This window comes from Schistocerca gregaria, chromosome 11 (genome assembly GCF_023897955.1).
Source record: "Schistocerca gregaria isolate iqSchGreg1 chromosome 11, iqSchGreg1.2, whole genome shotgun sequence".
Classification (NCBI taxonomy): domain Eukaryota; kingdom Metazoa; phylum Arthropoda; class Insecta; order Orthoptera; family Acrididae; genus Schistocerca; species Schistocerca gregaria.
The window spans coordinates 73891859-73915655 of NC_064930.1; the positions used below are offsets into that span (position 1 = coordinate 73891859).

The window sequence follows — 23797 nt, forward strand, 5'->3', positions numbered from 1 at the left end:
TCTCTACTGTATTCCGTTCCCCTGTTCTGGTCAATTGTTCACTAATCCTCCCCCTGAAACCTTCTACAGCCTCTCGTTGTTTCAGTTTATCCAGGTCCCACCTCCTTAAATCCCTGCCTTTCTGCAGTTTCTTCAGTCTTAATCTACAGTTCATAACCAATAGATTGTGGTCAGAGTCCACATCTGCGCCTGCAACGCCTTACAAATTAAAACCTCGTTCCTAAATATCTGTCTTACCATTATATAATCTATCTGAAACCTTCCAGTGTTTCCCGGCCTCTTCCACGAATACAGCCTTCTTTTATGATTTTTAAACCAAGTATTAGCTGTGAATGAAGTACGCTCTGTCCAACATTCCATCACGCGACTTCCTCTATAATCCCTTTCCTCCAGTCGATATTCACCTACTACTTTTCCACCTCTACCTATTCCTACTATGGAACTCCGGTCCCCCATGACTATTAAATATTCATCTCCCTTAATAATCTGAATAATTTCTTTTATCGTATCATACATTTTCTCAATTTTCTGCTCATCTGCGGCGGTAGCTAGCATATAAGTTTGTGCTACTGTGGTGGGTGCGGGATTAGTGACTATCTTGGCTGTAACAACGCATTCACTATGCTGTCGGCGGCAGCTTATCCGCGTTCCTATTTTCTGATTCAGTATTAAATCCACTCCTGCATTACAACTATCAGACTTGGTATTTATAACCGTGTATTCACCAGACCAGAAGTCCTGTGCATCCTTGTACCGAACTTCACTAATTCGCACAGTATCTAACTTTAAGCTATGCGCTGTCCTTGTCCGCCCCCGTTAGGTGAGTGGTCAGCGCGCGGCGGAATGCTGCGCCAAGGGGCGCCGGTTCGACTCCCGGCTGGGACAGAAGATTTTCTCCGCTGACGGACTGGGTGCTGTGTTGTCCACAGCACCATTTCATCCCCATCTCGGACGCGCAAGTCGCCGAGTGTGGCGTACTTCCCCTCGGCGGCAGAACTTCCCCGAATGGGGTACTCCCGGCCCACAATCCCGTACGCTCATTTCATTTCATTCCACTTCCCTTGCTCCGTTAATACGCAGTATGAAAATGGCTCAGGCTGCTTTCTGCTCCGTAGTGAAACACACGATGCTCTTGATAAAAATGGAAAAAAAAATGGGATTTGACGTTTTCCAAGGGGCTGTATTCATACAGTGAGAGTGTCAAAGCTATATTGGAGATATAGAGGAATCGGCAGCGTAATATATTGTGTAATCCAGTGCAGTGTAAGGAATTCCAATTTCGCCTTCGTCACCCTATTTTTTTTTTTCGTTCAAACTCAAATACTTACATTTCGTAACTGTAAAATTCATCACCATTTTTTATAAATAATGCGCGTCAATGCAGATATGGCCTCAAGACAGACCTCCGGGGTATGCAACGGGTCTGAGGCTTTGTTTTACTTTTCTAAGGAACCGCCCATGAACCAACAAAGATTTATGAAAACGGACGCCGCGCGGGATTAGCCGAGCGGTCTAGGGCGCTGCAGTCATGGACTGTGCGGCTGGTCCCGGCGGAGGTTCGAGTCCTCCCTCGGGCATGGCTGTGTGTCTCTGTCCTTTGGGTAATTTACGTTAAGCAGTGAGTAAGCTTAGGGACTGATGACCTTAGCAGTTAAGTCCCATAAGATTTCGCACACATTGTTATGAAATGGATCGTCATACAGTGAAAACATAATAAATAGCTATGGCGCATTTGGGCTTTCACTCAATTTCAATATCGACTATTTTACAATATGTAAATTGTTTGATTGTCCTTCGAATTATAGACAAGTTTTTTTAGTTGTAGTTGCACAGCCTACAGGTTATTTGTAGTGTCCTAGATGTGTCGGGCTTATGGAGGGATATGTTGAGTAAATATTTTTTTTTTTTCCAAAGCTGTAGCAGTATTTCTTCTTTATGAAGCCAAGGACTTAGCAGCACCCCACCCCCACCCCTTAAATTCAAAACTTTCTGAAGCTTCGTGATGTGTGTTTCCGTGTTCGTGGGCGTCACTTTAAGGAGGTCCATCGAACCGTCAATATGAATTATCAGTACCAAAACTTTACCATGATCTGTAGTGTGATTGTAAGTGGTAAACAGTCGGTCATATTGGTACTGGTCTAGCCAGACGGACGAATTAGTTTTAAACGGTATATTCAAAGTCGTGTTTCGTCAGTGTGGCAGCGGTGTGTATCCAATGCCAGTTCAAGAGATAAAGATTCGCAAACAGTTCAGTTACTCGAAAGAGAATGCTTCCACAAAGCCGTATTTATCTTTTACTGCGCAATTTTTCTCTTTAAAACTAAACTCCTCCAGAAAAGGCCTTGGAGGGCCGAACGGTACCGACCTGCCGCCGTGTCATCCTCAGCCCACAGGCGTCACTGGATGCGGATATGGAGGGTCATGTGATCAGCACACCGCTCTCCCGACCGTGTGTCAGTTTACGAGACCGGAGCCGCTACTTCTCAGTCAAGCAGCTCCTCAGTTTGCCTCACAAGGGCCGACTGCACCCCGCTCAGGAGACCGGATGGTCACCCATCTAAGTGCTAGCCCAGCCCGACAGCGCTTAACTTCGGTGATTTGACGGGAACTAATGTTACCATTGCGGCAATTTCTTCTTCTTTGCGGAATGTAAAGGAGAGCCGTTCTCACTTAGGTAGCTCGCTTTCGTTCATTTCGCGGCCATAGTTAGTCCCGTGTAAACGCCCCTGACCTTAATGTTTGACGTCCCGTCGATAACGAGGTCACTAGAGACGGAGCACAAGCGCGGATTAGGGAAGGCTCTGAGCACTATGCGACTTCTGAGGTCATCAGTCGCGTAGAACTTAGAACCAATTAAACCTAACTAACCTAAGGACATCACACACATCCATGCCCGAGGCAGGATTCGAACCTGCGACCGTAGCGGTCACTCGGCTCCAGACTATAGCGCCTAGAACCGCACGGCCACTGCGGCAGGCAAGGATTAGGAACGAAATCGGCCGTCCCCTTTCAAAGGAACCATCGCAGCATTTGCGTGAAAAGGTTTAGGGAAATGAAAACCTAAATCAGGATGGCCGGAGACGGGTTCGAACCGTCGTCCAGTGTGCTAACCACAGCACCAGCTAGCTCGCTCTGGCCCGAAAGCGTACTGCCACAAATACTGCTCTGCAATACTGCAATAGTTGCCGAACACGTTGCTGCAATTCGTATGGAAGGACAACATTCCCGGCTGCTATTACGGCCCACGTAAACAGGTAGCTCTGGGAGAGGCACCTCCCTGGCATGTACGGGAACTGAAGCCAGCCGCGGTTACGCCTCCTGCCGACGGCTCGAATTGGCCGGCGAGAGAGCGGGAGGCAGCATGTGGTTTCCCGGCGGAGCTCAACTAGCGGACAACTCGGACAGAGTTGGCTCGGCTCGCGACTTGCTGCGCCCAAGTTCTCCATTTAAAGGAAATGGCGGCCGCTCAATTACCTCATAAACCTAGCGAGGGGGGAGGGGGGGGGGGGGGAGCGAAATGCTCTGAGGGCACACAGGAACGCCAAGTGGCTGCGGCGCTTCCCATAGCCAACGCAGTCAGCTTGCGGCCACGACTTGGCAACACTTTGTTTAGTAATGGTTCAAATGGCTGTGAGCACTATCGGACTTAACTTCTGAGGTCACCAGTGGCCTAGAACTTAGAATTAATTAAACCTAACTAACCTAAGAACGTCACACACATCCATGACCGAGGCAGGATTCGAACCTGCGACCGTAGCGGTCACGCGGTTCCAGACTGTAGCGCCTAGATCCGCTAGGCCAATCCGGCCTGCAGTACCTCTAAACAAGCCGTGCATTGTACACTTCTAATTTCAATCTGTAGCGCACTCCGTTTCACATTACACAGCTTGTACTTGAATGATGACAAAACCAACAACTGTCCTGGAATCCAACGTCGTTTATTCCCTTTGTAACACATGCCACCAGTTTCGGCACCATGGTGTCATCTTCAGGCTTCGAGCGTAACCTGCCACAGAAGGAAGTGGCGCAGTTGTTAGCACACTGGACTCGCATTCGGGGCCGGCCGCTGTGGCCGAGCGGTTCTAGGCGCTACAGTCTGGACCGCTACGATCGCAGGTTCGAGTCCTGCCTCGGGCATGGATGTGTGTGTGCTTAGGTCAGTTAGGTTTAAGTCGATGTAAGTTATAGGGGACTGATGACTTCAGAAGGTAAGTCCCATAGAGCTCAGATCCATCTGAACCATTTTCGCATTCGAGAGGACGACGGTTCAAACCCGCTTCCAACCAGCCTGATTTGGGTTTCCCGTGATTTCCCTAAATCGTTTCAGGCAAATGCCGGGCTGATTCCTTCCGTAATACGATGGGACCGATGACCTCGCTGTTTGGACCCTCCCCAAATCAGCCAATCAAACGTAACCTGGGATTCACAACAACTATGACAAAAACCAACGAACCCTTCAAATGGGAAGAGTTACGCCAGAACGTGCAACAACAAAGGCGTATGGAAGTGGGGCCAAAAATGACTAGCATCCAGTAAACGGGTAGCGACGTTGATATTTCAAGTCGTTCAAATGGCTCTGAGCACTATGGGACTTAACTTCTGAGGTGGCTATGAGTACTATGGGACTTAACATCTGTGGTCACCAGTCCCCTAGAACTTAGAACTACTTAAACCTAACTAACTTAAGGACATCACACACACCCACGCCCGAGGCAGGATTCGAACCTGTACCGTAGCGGTCGCTCGGTTCCAGACTGTAGCGCCTAGAACCGCTCGGCCACTCCGGCCGGCTCGTCGATACTTCACCACACCTGTTGTTTTTATTATCAATATTTAAGTACTTCATCTCCTGCTCCGATCCCACTTTCCTTGAAAGACTACCAGATTGGTTGGTTGGTCGAATTGGTTGGAGGAGGGGGGAGGGGGTAGTAAGGGACGAAACAGCGAGGTGGTCTCACCACTGGATTAGGGAAGGAAGTCGGCCGTGCCCTTTCAAAGGAACCGTCAAGGCGATTGCCTCAAGCGACTTAGGGAAATCACGGTATACTAAATCAGAATGGCCCGAAGCGGGTTTGAACCGTCGTCCTCCCGAATGCGAGTCCAGTGTGCCAACCACTGCGCCACCTCACCCGGTAGACTTGCAGAGTGTGGTCCGCATATGACGTAAGAGTAATTTTATTTCCTAAACGGTTCAACAAATCTAAAACAGTTTTTCAAAAATGGAGTGAAAACCCGCCTTGCGACCATGGAATTGGGGCCAGCAAAAACCCCAGACAAACACACAGAATCCCATAAAGTCCAAAACAGTTTAATCAATTATCCCCCAAAGGCGGCCGGAGTGGCCGAGCGGTTCTAGGCGCTACAGTCTGGAGCCGAGCGACCGCTACGGTACAGGTTTGAATCCTGCCTCGGGCATGGATGTGTGTGATGTTCTTCAGTTAGTTAGGTTTCATTAGTTCTCAGTTCTAGGCGACTGATGACCTCAGAAGTTAGGTCACATAGTGCTCACAGCCATTTGAACCAATCATATCCCCCAAAACGCCGGAACGTGGCACAAGCGAAATTACAGGCCACAGGATCCAAAGGCGCTCTGCAGAAGAGTAAGGAGGGGAAAGGTTAAACGAAGTTCTGCAACGGCACAATAGAACGCCAAGAAAAACACACTAAGTAAGGTACATCACCGCACAGAATGCCGAGAAACACGAACACTGGGGTTTGCCCGCGTTTCCGACACAATCATAACAACGAAGAGAATCTTAGCCATAGCACGCTGAAACACGCGAACAACACCACCGGGCAGAGACGGTGTCACCCTCCGCCAGGAGGCGCCCCGCAACGCAGAAAGAAACACCACTCGGAGGACATCCATCGAGAATCGATCAGGAATAGCGCCGCCACGGCACAACTGCCACAGCGCATACAAAAATGCATCGACAGATATGTTCACTATGTCGAAAAATAGCTAAATGTTCCGGCTGTAAACTGACGTAAACCATTGTAGAAATAAACAGGTCCATGTACTTGTTTTTTGAACTTCGATGGAAACCCAGTGCTAAGCATAAAAGGGAAAGCAGAGAGCTGAAAGGAGTATATAGAGGGTCTATACAAGGGCGATGTACTTGAGGACAATATTATGGAAATGGATGAGGATGTAGATGAAGATGAAATGGGAGATACGATACTGCGTGACGAGTTTGACAGAGCGCTGAAAGATTTGAGTCGAAACAAGGCCCAGGGAGTAGATAACATTCCATTAGAACTACTGACAGCCTTGGGAGAGCCAGCCATCACAAAACTCTACCATCTGGTGAGCAGGATGTATGAGACAGGTGAAACACCCACAGACTTCAAGGACAATATAGTAATTCCAATCCCAAAGAAAGCAGCTCCTGACAGATGTGAAAATCATTGAACTATCAGTTAATAAGTCACAGTTGCTAAAGCGAATTCTTTACAGACGAATGGAAAAACTGGTTGAAGCGGACCTTGCGGAAGATCAGTTTGGATTTCGCAGAGATGTTGGAACACGTGAGGCAATACTAACCTTACGACTTATCTTAGAAGCTAGATTAAGGAAGGGCAAACCTACGTTTCTAGCATTTGTAGGCTTAGAGGAAGCTTTTGAGAATGTTGACTCGAATACTCTCTTTCAAATTCTAAAGGTGGCAGGGGTAAAATACAGGCAGCGAAAGGCTATTTACAATTTGTACAGAAACCAGATGGCAGTTATAAGAGTCGAGGGGCATGAAAGGGAAGCAGTGGTTGGGAAGGGAGTGAGACAGGGTTGTAGCCTCTCCCCGATGTTATTCAATCTGTATATTGAGCAAGCGGTGAAGGAAACAAAAAAAATTCGGAGTAGGTATTAAAATCCATGGAGAAGAAATCAAAACTTTTGAGGTTCGCCGATGACATTGTAATTCTGTCAGACACAGCAAAGGAGTTGTAAGAGCAGTTGAACGGAATGGACAGTGGCTCGAAAGGAGGGTGTAAGATAAACGCCAATAAAAGCAAAACGAGGATAATGGAATGTAGTCCATTTAAATCAGGTGATGCTGAGGGAATTAGATTAGGAAATGACACACTTAAAGTAGTAAAGGAGTTTTGCTATTTGGGGAGCAAAATAACTGATGATGGTCGAAGTAGAGAGGATATAAAATGTAGACTGGTAATGGCAAGGAAGCGTTTCTGAAGAAGAGAAATTCGTTATCATCGAGTATAGATTTAAGTGTCAGGAAGTCGTTCCTGAAAGTATTTGTGTGGACTGTGGCCATGAATGGGAGTGAAACATGGACGATAAGTAGTTTGGACAAGAAGAGAATAGAAGCTTTCGAAATGTGGTGCTACAGAAGAATGCTGAAGATTAGGTGGGTAGATCATATAACTAATGAGGTACTGAATAGGATTGGGGAGAAGAGGAGTTTGTGGCACAACTTGACCAGAAGAAGGGATCGGTTGGTAGGTCATGTTCTGAGGCATCAAGGGATCACCAATTTAGTATTGGAGGGCAGCGTGAAGGGTAAAAATGGTAGAGGGAGACCAAGAGATGAATACACCAAGGAGATTCAGAAGGATGTAGGCTGCAGTAGGTACTGGGAGATGAAGAAGCCTGCACAGGATAGAGTGCCATGGAGAGCTGCATCATACCAGTCTCGAGACTGCAGGCCACAACAAGAGATGTAGTTACTTTTGGGACGACGCTGGCGGCAGAAGGCCTTACCTTGAGCGGCATGTCGGCCCACTTCTCCTTCCTGTCCTTGTAGCGCGACTCGAAGTTGGCGTCCCAGTATTCGCGGCTCTTCATCCAGTAGGGCTGCAACACACAAAACAACGGACGCTGTAGCACGACGAACAGGGCGAAGCGAGCGGACGTGCTGCGGCAGCGGCGCCTAACATTCTATCGTACCGCAGAAACTCAATGATTACCTACCACCCCGTTTCCGTGTTACACTCCAGCGCCGAAGAAGCAGCTACAGGCGTGCGTATCGCAATGCACAGATACACTCAGTCGCAAAAGTATTCGGACAGTGGGAAGTTTCACAATGAGTGCTCGAGAAACACTGGCTATGAAACCCAAAATTATTTATTAGCAATATGTATGCGTAACAACATTAATTACAAAAGAATTATTGTATTATTTCCTTTCCAAAACATAAATAACAGAAAAATTAACAACAAAAATGAAACATACTGCGCACGCTGCTGCTACAAAAGAATTTCGACACTGTCCAATAGACGTTCATAACTTGAACGACGAAAATGTCAGTACCTTGTGGATCCACCTTTCATTTTCAATACCTCCTCCAATCTACTAGGCATACTTTACACTAGGTTTTTTTGTTGTGAAATCTGGGCCTATATTTGCCCATTCTTGGCTCAGTTTCTCTTTCGAGGTCTCCTTCGTATAGATGTTATCCGCGCGGAGGCTCCGTTTCAATTTATCCCACAAATGTTCGATTGGGTTAAGGTCTGGTGATTGGGGAGGGGGGTGCAATACTTTCGGGCAGTTGAAGAGCAACCACATTTGTACAACATGCGCGGTATGCTTGGGGTCATTATCCTGATAAAAATGAAAGTTGTCCGCAGTACCTAGATGTCGTGCACTCTGCTTCAAATGCCCTCGCAGTATATGCAAATACGCTTCCTTGTACATCGTATCATCAATGAACACCAAATCACCCACACCATTGCCGGACATGCATCACCATACCGTGATGCTCCCACCTCCAAACTTTACTGTCGGTTTGAGGTACCTGGAAATCAACTCTTCATTGGTCTTTCACCACTCGTTTGCCTCCCCGTCGCTTTGCCATAATGTAAATTTACATTCGTCGCAAAATATCACCCGATTCCACCAAGCCTGATCGTATTCGGCGTATTCCCTCGCAAACTGCATCCGTTTCTCCTGGTTGACTGCATTTATGAAGGGCTTCCGCCGTACCACTCGACCACGGTACTGCGATCGTTGTAATACTCTCAGCGCGGTTTCGGGATGAACTTTTATACAGAAATCTCCCTCCACCTCACTTGCAATTCGTGTGGCAGATATTTTCGGACTCCGTTGTACCTTTCGCACAATTACACGTTCATCTGTCTGTGAAAATGTCCGTCGTCGTCCTGTACTGCAACGGAATTCCTATCGGCATTCTTTCTCGAACCGTTTAATTATGTCGTGAACCGTACTTTTCTTCATGTTCACTATTGCGCCAATTTCCCTGCAGGTTTTCCCCTTCGCGCGATGATAAACGACAAGCTGCCTTTGCTCGAACGTAGAACACTTCCCTCTGCGTCGCACCGTCTTCGTTGATACCACACACCACGTAGCCAAACACGACACTGAAACGCGAGTGAGCTGACACGCAAGTAAACAAGGAAGTCACAGAGATGTCTATACAAACAGATAAAGTATACATGTTCCAAGGACCTCATGAAATGATGGTATCATGTCCATTACTAAAAATGCGAATAGATCAGGATCTCGTTATTTTACACAGACAGGACAAAGGCAAAAAACTACTAGAACAGCTGGAAATCACGATCCATAGCGTGAATAATCAGAACACACTGAATGAACAGCTAACTCGTGATACAAATAACTTTTTCAAACATTTCACTGGTTTCTTTCAGTAACTACATTTTTAGCAATTGGTAGGATACCATCATTTCATGAGGTCCTTGGAACATGTATACGTTATCTGTTTGTATAGACATCTCTGTGACTTCCTTGTTTACTTGCGCGTCAGCTCACTCGCGTTTCAGTGTCGTGTTTGGCTACGTGGTGTGTGGTACCAACGAAGACGCACGGGCGGTTTACGACGATAGAGGAGAGAGCCATGTGGTTAGATGTTGAACACCATAGGCGACACCATTTTAGAGTTTTATTTATATTTTGACGACTATGTGGAGATGTACCTTGGAAGACACGGCTGCAACAAGGGAAGTAGCCACGATGTTTTGATTTTACTATAAATTGCCTGGTGCATGTTCCATTTTAGCGAGTTTTAACAGGTTCTTTTACTTTTTATTATTCTGATGATGGAAGCTTGACTTCCGAAACGCGTCAATCAGTATTTTACACTATAAACAAGTGCTTGAGCCGATATATTTTCTAACATTTGACATTCACAACCACGACCTCTCATCCAGTATGGATAAAATCAAACGCTGTACCGGATGTGCCACCCTTCCCCATGTGGCGACTACGATATTAATTAAAACAAGCATAAACAAACGGGCCCGAAGAATCGCCCCTGCGCCTAATTTCTTCCACCTAGGAATTTCCGGTTTCCACAGCTGGTACGAAATGTTTAACTGTGCGTGCATGCGTGAGCTCAGCCCACAATTTTGTTAAGAGTGTCTGCTGCGTGCAGCACATTTAGCTTCCGTGTACGAGGAAATTCACTTTTTCGCACTGAGGTGAGCTGGTGCAGGAGTCATATCAACAGCCTGCCATTCCTAGTGCTAGCAGCACTTTGTGTTCAAATATTGGGCTTTATTTCAGTCGCACGTTGCGGTTTCCGGCGTGTAATCGCTATTGTCAACGGCCTGGCCTATGATGCTCTAGCGGCCATTATAATACACTCCTGGAAACTGAAATAAGAACACCGTGAATTCATTGTCCCAGGAAGGGGAAACTTTATTGACACATTCCTGGGGTCAGATACATCACATGATCACACTGACAGAACCACAGGCACATAGACACAGGCAACAGAGCATGCACAATGACGGTACTAGTACAGTGTATATCCACCTTTCGCAGCAATGCAGGCTGCTATTCTCCCATGGAGACGATCGTAGAGATGCTGGATACGGACGTGCATTGTCGTGGTGGAACAGCAAGTTCCCTTGCCGGTCTAGGAATGGTAGAACGATGGGTTCGATGACGGTTTGGATGTACCGTGCACTATTCAGTGTCCCCTCGACGATCACCAGAGGTGTACGGCCAGTGTAGGAGATCGCTCCCCACACCATGATGCCGGGTGTTGGCCCTGTGTGCCTCGGTCGTATGCAGTCCTGATTGTGGCGCTCACCTGCACGGCGCCAAACACGCATACGACCATCATTGGCACCAAGGCAGAAGCGACTCTCATCGCTGAAGACGACACGTCTCCATTTGTCCCTCCATTCACGCCTGTCGCGACACCACTGGAGGCGGGCTGCACGATGTTGGGGCGTGAGCGGAAGACGGCCTAACGGTGTGCGGGACCGTAGCCCAGCTTCATGGAGACGGTTGCGAATGGTCCTCGCCGATACCCCAGGAGCAACAGTGTCCCTAATTTGCTGGGAAGTGGCGGTGCGGTCCCCTACGGCACTGCGTAGGATCCTACGGTCTTGGCGTGCATCCGTGTGTCGCTGCGGTCCGGTCCCAGGTCGACGGGCACGTGCACCTTCCGCCGACCACTGGCGACAACATCGATGTACTGTGGAGACCTCACGCCCCACGTGTTGAGCAATTCGGCGGTACGTCCACCCGGCCTCCCGCATGCCCACTATACGCCCTCGCTCAAAGTCCGTCAAATGCACATACGGTTCACGTCCACGCTGTCGCGGCCTGCTACCAGTGTTAAAGACTACGATGGAGCTCCGTACGCCACGGCAAACTGGCTGACACTGACGGCGGCGGTGCACAAATGCTGCGCAGCTAGCGCCATTCGACGGCCAACACCGCGGTTCCTGGTGTGTCCGCTGTGCCGTGCGTGTACAGCCCTCTCGCAGTGTCCGGAGCAAGTATGGTGGGTCTGACACACCGGTGTCTATGTGTTCTTTTTTCCATTTCCAGGAGTGTAGATCCCAGTGATGTTTGTAACTTCGTCCGCTTTCCAGTTCCTTTCTTCGTCTCGTATACAAAATTTGGAACTATTGTTATAAAATCAATTTTATTTGCTATTTAGGGAAGCTACTTTACTTTTTCCTACTGAAAAATGCAAGCGAAGAGAAATATGATTCGTTGGACAAAACGTTTGGTTTGTCACCACGAAACCTGCTCCTCATCTACCCAGACATACGAACTCATATGTGACACAAGTTTAAAAGACCGAAAATAACGTCAAACCATTGTTCATTCGTGGCCTTCACGTGATTTACTACAGTGTATGTATTTGCGAATTTTATAATGGGAAAATAAATTTAAATTAACTGTATTTTTGAGAATTTTTATGGGGGAAAAAATAGCGAACACTTTCTGTTGTATATCTGTTTCTGCAGCGCTAACGTTTATGTACTGGCCTTAGTATGTTATAACAATTCAATTGTAAGCAGCCTTCAAATCGAGAAGAAATTCAGGAATATATACACTGATATGTAGTCTTTTCCGCAAACTTTCAGGGGTTACAAAGGTCGTAACCTGCCAAAATGACAAATGTTGGTTGTCGTACTTTACATTACTTTCTTTTATCCCGAAAAAAGGGTTAAGAAGGAAGCAATTGGTCTTAGGAAACGGAGACACACAGCTCCTAGGGTTGTCAGATTAAACCGACAAAACTACGGAACAATGTCCGCCGAAAGGATTTGCTGGGATGAGGTCTGAGGGAGAAGACAATGAAGCACTTCAAAATATTGAAAATTATATTTTGTTATTCTCAGGAACAGATCTCGACACGCTTTTATTACCTTTAATTTTTTGGAGAAAGCGGTTGCATGTTGCAAAACGAATGCGTAATTCTGCTGTTACCATACCGACACTTAATTTGTTTCTAGCTACAGACATAAAACATTAATGCGACGCAAAACTTTTTCCATATAACCATTGCTGCATGGAATCGCCGTTATATGGCTGTGGTAATTTTTTACGCGTTTCTTCTCCCTTTAAAAACATTTTCCTCGAAAATGAGTTTGTGGAATAGGAACCTGTCTGCGTATTTGTGCCAAAGAGTCATGCAGTATACGGATCTCTTCGTATTGGCTATCTTTACCGACGTCTTCTTCAGTACTCAGCACCGAGCTACTTTTCTTACATCCACTTAAGTGAATACTTCAAAAGAAGAGAAGATTTTTCGTAGTCAAGTTACTTTTTTAACATAATCTTCAGCTCTCTGGTAGGCTACAAGAGCTCCTTTCGTGAATTTATTTCGCTGAACCTAATTTAGTTTTAGAATTTCTTGCTTTGCTCTGAAGAAACATGCGTTCTTACGTGATTCCATACGGCCCAGTTGTACAGCCGATTATGCTAGCGATGGTTCACTGTCTACATACGCTAAAAAATAGAGGCTCTGAGCACTATGGGACCTAACATTTGAGGTCATCAGTCTCCTAGATCTTACAACTACTTAAACCTAACTAACCTAAGGACATCATACACATCCATGCCCGAGGCAGGATTCGAAGCTGCGGCCGTAACGGTCGCGCGGTTGCAGACTGTAGCGCCTAGAACCGCTCGGCCGCACTGCCCGGCGACAAAAATACATTTTCAGACCATATTGTAGATAGAAAATGTTATGTCACCGCCAGACACCACACTTGCTAGGTGGCAGCCTTTAAATCGGCCGCGGTCCGGTAGTATACGTCGGACCCGCGTGTCTCCACTATCAGTGATTGCAGACCGAGCGCCGCCACACGGCAGGTCTAGAGAGACTCCCTGGCACTCGCCCCAGTTGTACAGCCGACTTTGCTAGCGATGGTTCACTGACTACATACGCTCTCATTTGCAAGGACGACAGTTTAGCATAGCCTTCAGCTACGTCATTTGCTACGACCTAGCAAAGCGCCATATTCAGTTACCACGTCTTCTGAATTGAGTCATGCACCGTCAAGAGCGACGTTCATCATTAATGGATTAAAGTTAAGTATCAAACTAATTACGTCCTCTTTCTGAATTCTAATTCCTTGTCATGTTCGAGATCTCACGTCAGTATAGTCCTTCCCTCCTCACGCCAGCCTGCGTGAGCTACAACGCGTGCATTTCGGCCTCCCCTAGTAACACGGCGTTGGCTCTTCTGCCAACTACAAAAACCACAGTATTATACACTGAAGCGCGGAAGGAAATGGTAGAGGCATGGCTATTCAAATACAGAGATACGTAAACAGGCAGAATACGGCGCTGCGGTCGGCAGTGTCTGTATGCGACACGTGTCTGGCGATACTATGGCACGTTATGAAGATTTAACTGGGTCTGAACGTAGTGATATTGTCGGCGCACGAGCGATGGAACACACCATGTCCGAGGTAGCGATGAAGTGGGGATTTTCCCGTACGACCATTTCACAGGTGTACCGTGAATAGCAGCAGTCTGGTAAAGCCTCAAATCTCCGATATCGCAGCAACCGGAAAAAGATCCTGCAAGAACTGGTCCAACGACGAGTGAAGAGAATCGTTCGACGTGACAAAAGTGCAACCCTTCCGCAAATTTCTGCAGATTTGAGTGCTGAGCCAGAACAAGTGTCCCCATGCGAACCATTCAGCGAAACATCATCTATATGGGCTTTCAGAGGCTAAGGCCCACTCGTGTGGGCTTGATGACGGCACGACGCAAAGCTTTATGCCTCGCCTGGGCCCGTCAACACCGACATTGGACTGTTGATGACTGGAAACACGTTGCCTGGTCGGACGAGCCTCGTTTCAAATTGCACAGAACCATGAATCCATGGACTCTGCTTGTCAGCAATGGACTCTTCGAGGCCGGCCGGTGTGGCCGAGCGGTTCTAGGCGCTTCAGTCTCGAACCGCCCGACTGGTACGGTCGCCCGTTCGAATCCTGCCTCGGGCACGGATGTGTGTGATGTCCTTGGGTCAGTTAGGTTTAAGTAGGTCTAAGATGTAGGGGGCTGATGACCTCAGATGTTAAGTCCCATAGTGCTCACAGCCATTTCAACCATTTTTGTCTCTTCATGCTGGTGGACGCTCTGTAGCGATGTGGGGCGTGTGGAGTGATACGGGACCCCTGACACGTCTAGATGCGACTCTGTCACGTGACACGTATATAAGCATCCTGTCTGATCACCTCCACTGTGCATTCCGACGGACTTGGGCAATTCCAGCAGGACAATGCGACATCCCATGCGTCCAGAAATGCCACAGAGAGGCTCCAGGAACAATCTTCTGAGTTTAAACACTTCCGCTGGTCACAAAGCTCCCCAGACGTGAGCATAATTGAGTGTATATGGGATGCCTTGCAGCGTGCTGTTCAGGAAGAGATCTCCACCCCCCTCGTACTGTTACGGATTCACGAACAGTCCTCCAGGATTCATGGTGTCAGTTCCATCCAGCAATACATGAGACATTAGTGGACTCTATGCCACATTGTGTTGCGCCACTTCTGCGAGCTTACGGTGACCCTACGCGACATTAGGCACGTGTACCAGTTTCTTTGGCTCTTCAGTGTATAATTCTATAGGGTTTATTTATTCGGATTCCAGAGCTTCAATACGTTTCCTAAATAAATTTAGCAAACGAATTGCAAATTAATAACTAAATCAATGGAATTTGAAATACCTGAATGTTCGATAGAAAGCCGGCGGAAGTGGCCGAGCGGTTCCAGGCGCTACAGTCTCGAACCGCGCGACCGCTACGGTCGCAGGTTCGAATCCTGCCTCGGGCATGGATGTGTGTGTTGCCCTTGGGTTAGTTAGGTTTAAGTAGTTCTAAGGGACTGATGATCTCAGCTGTTACGTCCCATAGTGCTCAGAGCCATTTGAACCGTTTTGTTCGATAGAAAACCCAGCACTTCGCAAGCCAGAAAGCCCTGCTCACATGCATACGTAGCAGAAGGCTGACGATGGACGAAGGTCGCTCCGGAGAGGTTACGCCATGCACAGCCGCCCATAAAAACACAGTAATTGGGCGCTCTACAGAGCGTCGCTGTGTTTCCATTGGGTGCCGTGCCTATCTGTGAGGGAAGTCGCCTTCCTGCTTCCTGGAACGGCGGAAGGCCAACCAGATTACGCGACTCGCCATTCGATGGCGCTATTGTCGTTCGCACGCCACATCTAAGAATTAGATTACAGACACATATACCATGGTGATGAGTTTGGTTTGCGGGGTGCTCAAGGGCGCTTATCGCCGCCCCCACAAACGTGCAATCGTTACGCTGTCCAGTCTCGTCATTTTCCCGAATTATGATAAGATTAACACAAAAACGTAGTCCCCCGGCAAAGAATATCCCTAACACGGCCGCGAATCGAACCCCGGACCTCATCACGCAGGGGCAGCAACGCTAGCCACTAGACCACGATACACCTAGGCTGCGCACGTCGATATCTTTGTCGTGTTGAGGGTTGAAACCAACTTTTGACAAGTAAAGCCGGCCGGAGTGGCCGAGCGGTTCTAGGCGCTTCAGTCTGGAACCGCGCGACAGCTAAGGTCGCAGGTTCGAATCCTGCCTCGGGCATGGATGTGTGTGATGTCCTTAGGTTAGTTAGGTTTAAGTAGTTCCAAGTTCTAGGGGACTGATGACCTAAGAAGATAAGTTCCATAGTGCTCAGAGCCATTTGACCCATTTAACAAGTAAACCTGCTCGAAGGATACACTCCAATTTTGATCGGTTTTGAATGTGTTGTACTATAGATCCTAATAAGAGACACATACTTATTTTATATGTATACATAAAGCCGTTAATGGGGTAAGTACCTGGTTGGAAAAAAAATGAGTTTAATATTTCTCAGTGAATACCGTTGGAAGGACCACATAGATAATATTGTCGGGAAGGCGAGCCTTAGGTTGCGTTTCATTGGCAGGACACTTAGAAGATGCAACAAGTCCACTAAAGAGACAGCTTACACTACACTCGTTCGTCCTCTGTTAGAATATTGCTGCGCGGTGTGGGATCCTTACCAGGTGGGATTGACGGAGGACATCGAAAGGGTGCAAAAAAGGACAGCTCGTTTTGTATTATCGCGTTATAGGGGAGAGAGTGTGGCAGATATGATACACGAGTTGGGATGGAAGTTATTACAGCATAGACGTTTTTCGTCCGGCGAGACCTTTTTACGAAATTTCAGTCACAAACTTTCTCTTCCGAATGCGAAAATATTTTGTTGAGGCCAACCTACATAGGTAGGAATGATCATCAAAATAAAATAAGAGAAATCAGAGCTCGGACAGAAAGGTTTCGGTGTTCGTTTTTCCCGCTCGCTGTTCGGGAGTGGAATGGTAGAGAGATAGTATGATTGTGGTTCGATGAACCTTCTGCCAAGCACTTAAACGTGCATTGCAGAGTAGTCATGTAGATGTAGATGAAACGGTACAGATACAAGAAATTAAATAAAAGTACCATGGTTCTTTAATGTACGTTACAACGGTGCACCCACATTTGTCGAAGATGTCATTTTTTTCATAATCCCCTCCGCCCACTACTTTGTTTTTCATTTTGACATTTGACCAGTAGCAAAACGTATAGCACCGTTAACACAAAATTCGGTCAATACCAAGGAAAGACTGCTGTCATGAAACTGCAATTGTCCTATGTGCTTGGTGCATAAAATCAAAGTCCATTAACATTCTTTTAACCCGAACAATTCTGTGCGTTTTCATTATTCTACGCGTTTCCAAATGGCTCTGAGAACTATCGGACTTAACTTCTGAGGTCACCAGTGCCCTCGAACTTATAACTACTTAAACCTAACTAACCTAAGGGCATCACACACATGCATGCCCGAGGCAGGATTCGAACCTGCGACTGTAGCAGCAGCGCGGTTCCAGACTTAAGAGCGTAGAACTGCTCTCACATCGGCCAGCAAATTCCAGCCTTTCTGTTAGCGGCAAGAAACAATGCATTCACTGCGCGATATCAATGGAGATACTATCGAAGACAGTGCTACCAAAGCAGATTTACTAAACATAGCCTTCCCAAATGCCTTCACAAAAGAAGACGAAGTAATTACTCCAGAATTCGAATCGAGAACAGCTGTCAACATGAGTAACGTAGAAGTAAATATCCTCGGAAAAGTGAAGCAACTTAATCACTTACTAAAAGCAAGTCTTCTGGTCCAGACTATGTACCAATTAGGTCCCTTTCGGAGTACACCGATGCAATACCTCCATACATAACAGTAATATACAACCGTTCGGTCGACGAAAGATCCGTACCCAAAGACTGGAAAGTTGCACAGGTCACACCAATATTCAAGAAAGGTAGCAGAAGTAATCCACTAAATTACAGGCCCATATCGTTAAAGTCGATATGCAGCAGGATTTTAGAACATATATTGTGTTCGAACATTATGAATTACCTCTGAGAACACCGTCTATTAACACACAATCAACACTGATTTAGAAAACATCGTTCTTGAGAAACACAACCAGCTCTTTATTGGCATAAATTGTTGACTGCTATTGACAAACGGTTTCAAATAGACTCCGTATTCCTCGTGCGTGCTCTTGGAATATCGTCTCAGTTATGTGACTGGATTTGTGATTTCCTCTCAGAGAGGTCACAGTTCGTAGTAAGTGACGGAAAGTCATCGAGTAAAACAGAAGTGTCTTCTGGCGTTGCCCAAGGTAGTGTTATAAGCCATTTACCGTTCCTTATCTATATAGAAGATTTGGGAGACAATTTCAGCACCCGCCTTCGGTTCTTTGCAGGCATCAGAAGATCAAAACAAATTGCAAAACGATTTTGAAAAGATATCTGAATGGCAGTTGATCCCAAGTAACGAAAAGTGTGAGACCATTCACATGAGTGCTGAAAGAAACTCGTTAAACTTCGGTTATATGATACATCAGCCTAATCTAAAGGCCGTAAATTCAACTAAATGCCTAGGTATTACAATTACGAACAACTTAAATTGGAAAGAACGCATAGGAAATGTTGTGGGGAATGCTAACCAAAGACTGCGTTTTATCGGCAGGACACTTAGAAAATGTAACAGACCTACTAAGGAGACTGCCTACACTACGCTTGTCCGTCCTCTTTTTAGAATACTGCTGCGCAGTGTGGGATCCTTACCAGATAGGACTCACGGAGCACATCGAAAAAGTTCAAACAAGGGCAGCACATTTGTATTATCGTGAAATATGGAAGACAGTGTCACAGAAATGATACAGGATTTGGGCTGGACATCGTTAAAAGAAAGGCGTTTTTCGTTGCGACGGAATCTTCTCACGAAATTCCAATCACCAACTTTCTCCTCCGAATGCGAAAATATTTTGTTGACACCGACCTACATAGGTAGGAACGATCACCACGATAAAATAAGAGAAATCAGAGCTCGTACGGAAAGATATAGGTGTTCATGCTTTCCGCGCGCTATAGGAGATTGGAATAATAGAGAATTGTGAATGTGTTTCCATGAAAACTCTGCCAGGCACTTAAATGTGATTTGCAGAGTATCCATGTATGTAGATGTAGCCTGCTCTCTAAAGCAAGATGTGCGGGAGTGCAACACATTCGTTTTCCGTTTATACTATTTTATGCGTCAGTTTGTAAGCGCGGCGTATAAGGCAACATGAGGCGAAACAAGATACAGAAGCGAGCTAGTGTGCCACGGCTTACCCCATTTCACTGCTACCAGCGATACGTCTTCATAACGCGCGTGTGCTCCACATAGAGTACAAAGGATTGCACCATAATCTAAGAGTGGAATTAAAAGTTACAATAGCTTTTCCGATCTTCGTTAGTGAATGCTTCAATACACAGATGGCAACACTGTTAAGTCTCACAAGGATCAAACGAATAGATTAGGCAAAATATACGATCTTAAGAAAAAAAATAAGCGGCGCTGAATAATGCGATTAGAAAGCCAAGAAGTGTTCAGAATAAGTAAATGTATATCGCAGTTGAACATTATAGGTGTCAGCTCGATCAGAGCAATATTTTGGTTAAAATCGACATTTTTACGAAAAATTGAAACAGCTAAATATCAGACGCAGACAGATGAAAATTCGTATGTCGCCTCAATTTGATGTAAAAACATTAAATACGAGACACCAATAAGCTACTTCAATTAGTTTTCTAGTTATTAACTAAAATCGAAATTTGGAAAAATAAAGTCATTATTCATGTTACATTAGGTATCGACTTGGATTTGCAGTATACAGTTCTAAACACAACAGTCGATTACGTTCATTCAATAATGCAGTTCTAACAAGTTTCCAGATCGTATAGTAAATAACAATGGTTACGGAGATCCTTAAAAGAGGCAATTCTGAGGAGATGTTCTGTTGTTGGTTCCGTTCTAAGAATTCTAATCAGCAAAGCTTAAACGCAGTCGAGTCAAAACTCTTTCTGTAACTAAAGCAGACTGAACTGCATTCATAGTAAAATTAAGACGAGTAGCATTAGTATTGTATTCTGCCTTACGCAGGTCTTGCCATGGGTTAAGCCTCTTCCACTCTTGTCTGTCCACAGCCTGTCTTTTCATTTCTTAATATCTGTCTCCTCTGATATTGTCCAGCATCTGATATCTTCTTTTTCCTTTTCCCCTTTTCCCTCCACCATTCCTTCTATTCCTTCCTTCAATAGACAGTCCTTCCTCAAACAATGTCTCTTTCTGATAATTTTCAGCATGTTTCTTTCTTCTTTAACTCTTCTTGATACTTCTTCATTCCTTACTCGTTCTTCCCATTTCACTTTTTCCATTCTCCATTCCACATCTCTACTGCCTCCAATCTTATTTCATCTTCCGTCCTCAATGTCCAGGTCTCCGTACCATATTGTGCAGCGCTTTCAGATGTAACATTTGGCAAGTCTTTTCCTCAGATCTTTGTTCGGTGGTCCACAAAGTAATTTGTTTCCTCTTGAATCCTCCTTTTGCCATTGCAATTCTTTTCCTAGTTTCTGTTGAGCAATACATATCATCGATTATTACACTTCCCAAATAATTGAAGTTATTCACTTGCTCTATTTCCTCTCCCCCCTATTTTCATACGGCGCTTCCTCCCCTTTCGTCCAATTACCATGATTTTCGTTTTCTTCTTGTTAATCTTCATTCCATAATCTTCTAATTTTGTGTTTATATCATCTAACATTTGTACTGTCTACCATCACAACCATGCCTTCTGCAAATCTTATACACTCCACTCTCCGACCCCTATACAAACTCCTCTCCTTGCATCGAAACTTTCACTAATAATTTCGTCCAGATATAAATCGAACAGTGTTGGTGATAAACAACAACCTTGTCTTACACCTCTTCCCAGTTCAATTTCTTCACTCACCACACCTCCTATTCTTACTCTTGCACTCTGGTTCAAATATAAATTTCCAATTAGCCGTCTATCGCTCCAGGTAACTCCATGTTTCCTTAGCAAGACGAGTGTTAAATATAGAGCTGTTAGTTAAAACGTTCCCGAGAAAGGCGCCATTGAGGTAGATACCGGTATCTGTGCCTAGGGCAACTCGTAGCCGATGTTCCATTTGACGGTGCGCTGCGCCCACGTATAAATACTGCCATAGGGGCAACGCAGAAAAAACACTTCGCACCGAGATAACAATCTGTCTGCAGCAGTCTAACACCCGTGTGCTTTGGGCCTCAGATGACGTCATAGCTGCACAGAGCTGAAAGCGTTTTCAGTAAAACCTAGTTCACACGACGACACTGGGTTGCGCCACTCGTTGCGTGGAATGAGTTGCGCGCAAGTGGTTTCATATTTGACTGTAGACACGGCGACACTAGTATATACTTCAGTTTCGTCGTTTTGTGGGTCCCTGAGTCGTGTCTGAAACGAAAGTTTTGGCAGCTCCACGTCGCACAACTTGTGTTGTTGCGTGGAATCGCTCAAAAAAAAAAAAAAAAAAAAAAAAAAAAAAAGTGTTTCGATTCGTGACTGGATGAAGAAAAGACGTCAGCTCCGTTGCTCAGCATCCTTGCCGAAATAACTTATAACGGAAGATCCAAAAAGTTCTTTTAATCAATTTACAATGTCACCAGAACTGTTCACATTTCTTCTAAATAGAGCCAATCACGCAATAAGGAATAAAGGTACTGTGATGAATGAAGCACTGTAGCCAGAGCTGATATTACGTATCATACTACGTGCATTACAATCGAGAACACTCGGCATGCTGTAAGATGCAGTTTTACTTGGTTATGACGCTTTTTCGTTAACACCAACAATTATTAACATTAGCAGCAGTAATTATTCGAATCAGGCCGCATTAAGAAGAGAATGGTTTGCAAACTACTCTCTTGAAGAACAGATCTGTACAGTGGCAATATTTCAAAATTCAAACATATGTGAACGGGGAGCACTGCAGCGACGTTTTAAACAGATCAATATTGAATAAAGAATGCGACTTCTTGAATTTGTATAGCCTTCCCTCCCGTCAACAGTATTGCTTAACAAAGAGTTTACCAAATCGAACAATGGAATGTCAGTCTTGTAGACGAGAGCTTTGCCACAGTTAGAATTACACTTGCTTGTATTTTTCTTCGTTCAGTTGTATATGTGCTCCTAACTCAATACATTTTGCCCTGCAGCTCAGACCATGTATGTTATGTTCGCACACGACGGTCTCAGCGGCAGCAATATGTTGCTTATTTTTGTAAGCAGAATAACTGAAATCCGACAGACACCTATTCAGTGACATCCAAAAAGCGAACATTATTCTCCGTTCCCCACTTCATAATTCAGTTTGTCTACGCCCTACGAACACACACAACCTCAAAAACTCATGCAACGAGTGTCGACAAAGTTGGAACACGCCGAAAGTGTTTAGTTTCACCGAGGAGTTGGGGAAACGCGTGGCGCGCATTCGCAGTGGCCGATAGCGCAGTTGCCTGCACCCTAGCGTCGTAGTGTAAATCACGGGGGTGAAAGCTATATGGGCGAAGTGGGAACAAGCCTCGTAGTTCCATTCCAGACCACTAGAGGCGCTACGGGTCAAACGATGCTGGAATTGACCAATGAGAGCTGTCTAAACTCCAATGGTGGTTGTTTTGAAATATTCTATCGTCTTGCTCTGCACTGAAATCTGTGGTCCTCTGTTACAGCCGTCTTTGTATTTGTTTCATATTTACATACTACTCATCTTCATTGTAAACAGATTTTTTACTTTAAATTCATAAAGTTCACCGTGGAATTGAAGAGATTTCCTGCTGAAAAATGTCCACAATTAATTGTAAGGTAAGACATTTAATTTTTCATTAAATAATCTCGTAGCTTATAAATGAAATGTATTCTCTTCTATCGTGAATTAAGCAGTGTGGTTTCCGTTTGTTTATTTAAATAACTTTGATATGCCTGTAGTAGTTTTATTTAATGAAGACTTTTAGTTTTTTGCAGAATATTCAACACAACAGATTGACGTTGAAATACTCCTGCAAGTTACCCGGCTGTTCATCTGGCTATTACGTGGGTTCAACGGAGGAAATTTGCAACAAGCATTTCTACAGGTTTCCAAAACAACAACAAGAGTTGCTTCTAAAGTGGAAGAGTGTTTGTAAACTGTCACCAGATGTCAACTGTACTTCTTATTTTGTTTGTGAAGATCATTTTTTTCGAAGAAGATTTTATGAATAAAAGTAGGCATAGGCTAAACAGCGGTGGGTTTCCAAAACATGTGACAGGTGTTCCTGGTGAAAAACGGTTTAAAGCCTTATAACAGTTAAAAAAATTTTTTGTGTGCTTGAGGAATAAAAAGTAAGTTTTGTTTTCACTTCACTGTTTTTATCCACCTTTCCTGCTTTTGGTACTCGATAATGATGTTTCCTTTCTGGTGCTGAAGCATATACAGTAGTAAGATGTAGGAACCTTTTTAAGAAATTAATGGTCAGTACTGCAGGTTTGCTGGGCAGTTACTCAGAACTTACTAGTCCTAAAACTTACTAGTTCTGAAACATAGTAGTGACAAATTTTAGAATTCTTCATTAATTAATACTGTGATAAATATTTCTTAATTGAACCTCTTTAACTGCTGCTTATTCTCT

The 23797-nt window shown here is 45.2% G+C and overlaps 1 protein-coding gene across 2 annotated transcripts in view; it reads right to left on the reverse strand.

The window, feature by feature from the left end:
* The window catches only part of LOC126295334 (alpha-mannosidase 2), a 923615-nt gene that overhangs the window by 473656 nt on the left and 426162 nt on the right, over window positions 1-23797 (reverse strand). For both annotated transcript variants that reach the window (XM_049987803.1, XM_049987802.1), the window contains one exon: window positions 7718-7810. In XM_049987803.1, the coding sequence (XP_049843760.1) occupies window positions 7718-7810 (93 nt within the window). The remainder of the gene's footprint in view (window positions 1-7717; window positions 7811-23797) is intronic.